This window comes from Aplysia californica, unplaced genomic scaffold (genome assembly GCF_000002075.1).
Source record: "Aplysia californica isolate F4 #8 unplaced genomic scaffold, AplCal3.0 scaffold00245, whole genome shotgun sequence".
Taxonomy (NCBI): domain Eukaryota; kingdom Metazoa; phylum Mollusca; class Gastropoda; order Aplysiida; family Aplysiidae; genus Aplysia; species Aplysia californica.
The window spans coordinates 990,602-991,792 of record NW_004797515.1 but is presented as its reverse complement, the minus strand read 5'-3'; the positions used below and the strand labels follow the sequence as shown (position 1 = coordinate 991,792).

The following is a 1,191-nucleotide window of genomic DNA, read 5'->3' as shown; positions in this document are numbered from 1 at the left end:
ATCTATCTATCTATCTATCTATCTATCTATCTATCTATCTATCTATCTATCTATCCGAATCACCTCTATGCACGTATTACCCCGAATAACCTCTGTGCAAATTATGACCCCGAACGACCTTCGCGCACGTATGAATGACTTCAAAATGACCTCAGAGTACGCTTTACAGCCAATGAAATGTGTGTTCTTGTGACCCCAATAAAACCATACACCTACCCTTTTTTCTCTGGCAGGATGTGGTGCAGTCTCTCCAGGAAAAGTTGAACATCTCATGTGGTCACCACTTCTGTCTGGTGCTGCAGAACATGAAGTCCACCACACCGGGGAAGATGGTGCTGCTGCAGGAGGGAGAAACTCTCGCGGAGGTATAAAAATGTGCTGTCTCTGTCTGTCTGTCTCCTGTCGATCTGTTTGATTGCTTGTCTTTTGTGTGTCCGTTTGATTGTGTCGTATTTAGTCTGTTCGTGTGTTTGTTTGATTGTGTGTCTTTTTTCTGTTCAAGTGTTTGTTTGTTACTCTCTAGTTAAGCCTTTAATTATCGGTGCTTGTATGACCAAATTTTGTTGGAAGTGGCTCTCACACAAATTCTCCCACTTCCTTACACATACACTCTGTTACTCCTATTTAAAAATGGTGAAATGGTGTAGGTTTAACGCCTCTATCAACACTGTTATGTTATTTAAGAGGCGGACCTCCGAGTTTAAGGTCCATCTCCGAAAGGACCAAGCCAAGTGGGATATTCATGTAAAGTGCCTTTCCCAAGGACACAACGTCGGACCGAGCTGAGGCTCGACCCCCCGAACCCGCAATCTCACGATTACGAGTCAGGTAGCCTAACCTCTAGGCTTGTTACTCCTGTTAAATGATGTGACATGATTGATGATTTATGTAAGGGTTATTAATGCAATCGTTGTTGTTGTCATTGCTGCTGTTGTTATTGATGTAGTTCTGTTCGTTTTTGCTGCTGCTACTATTGTTGTTGTTGTTGTTGTTGTTGTTGTTGTTGTTGCTGCTGTTGTGGTTGTTGTTATTGTTGTTGTTGTTGTTGTTGTCTTCATTACTGCTGTTCTTGTCGGTGTGGTCATGTTCTGAAGTTGTTTAGATTGTTACTCCCGCCGGGGAGGTGCCACTGACTGAAGTGTCTTTGGGTCATTCCCAAAGGGGGGACATTTCTCGTTCAAGCACAGTAGA

At 43.2% G+C, this 1,191-nt stretch overlaps 1 protein-coding gene across 1 annotated transcript in view; it reads left to right on the top strand.

Moving 5' to 3' along the window:
• Positions 1–231: 231 nt before the first annotated feature.
• LOC106012027 (FERM and PDZ domain-containing protein 4) overlaps positions 232–1,191 on the top strand; it is a gene marked incomplete at both ends in the record, with an annotated part of 3,365 nt that continues 2,405 nt past the window's right edge. Inside the window, 1 exon segment of the mRNA XM_013083622.1 lies at positions 232–365. Coding sequence (XP_012939076.1) covers positions 232–365 — 134 coding nt within the window.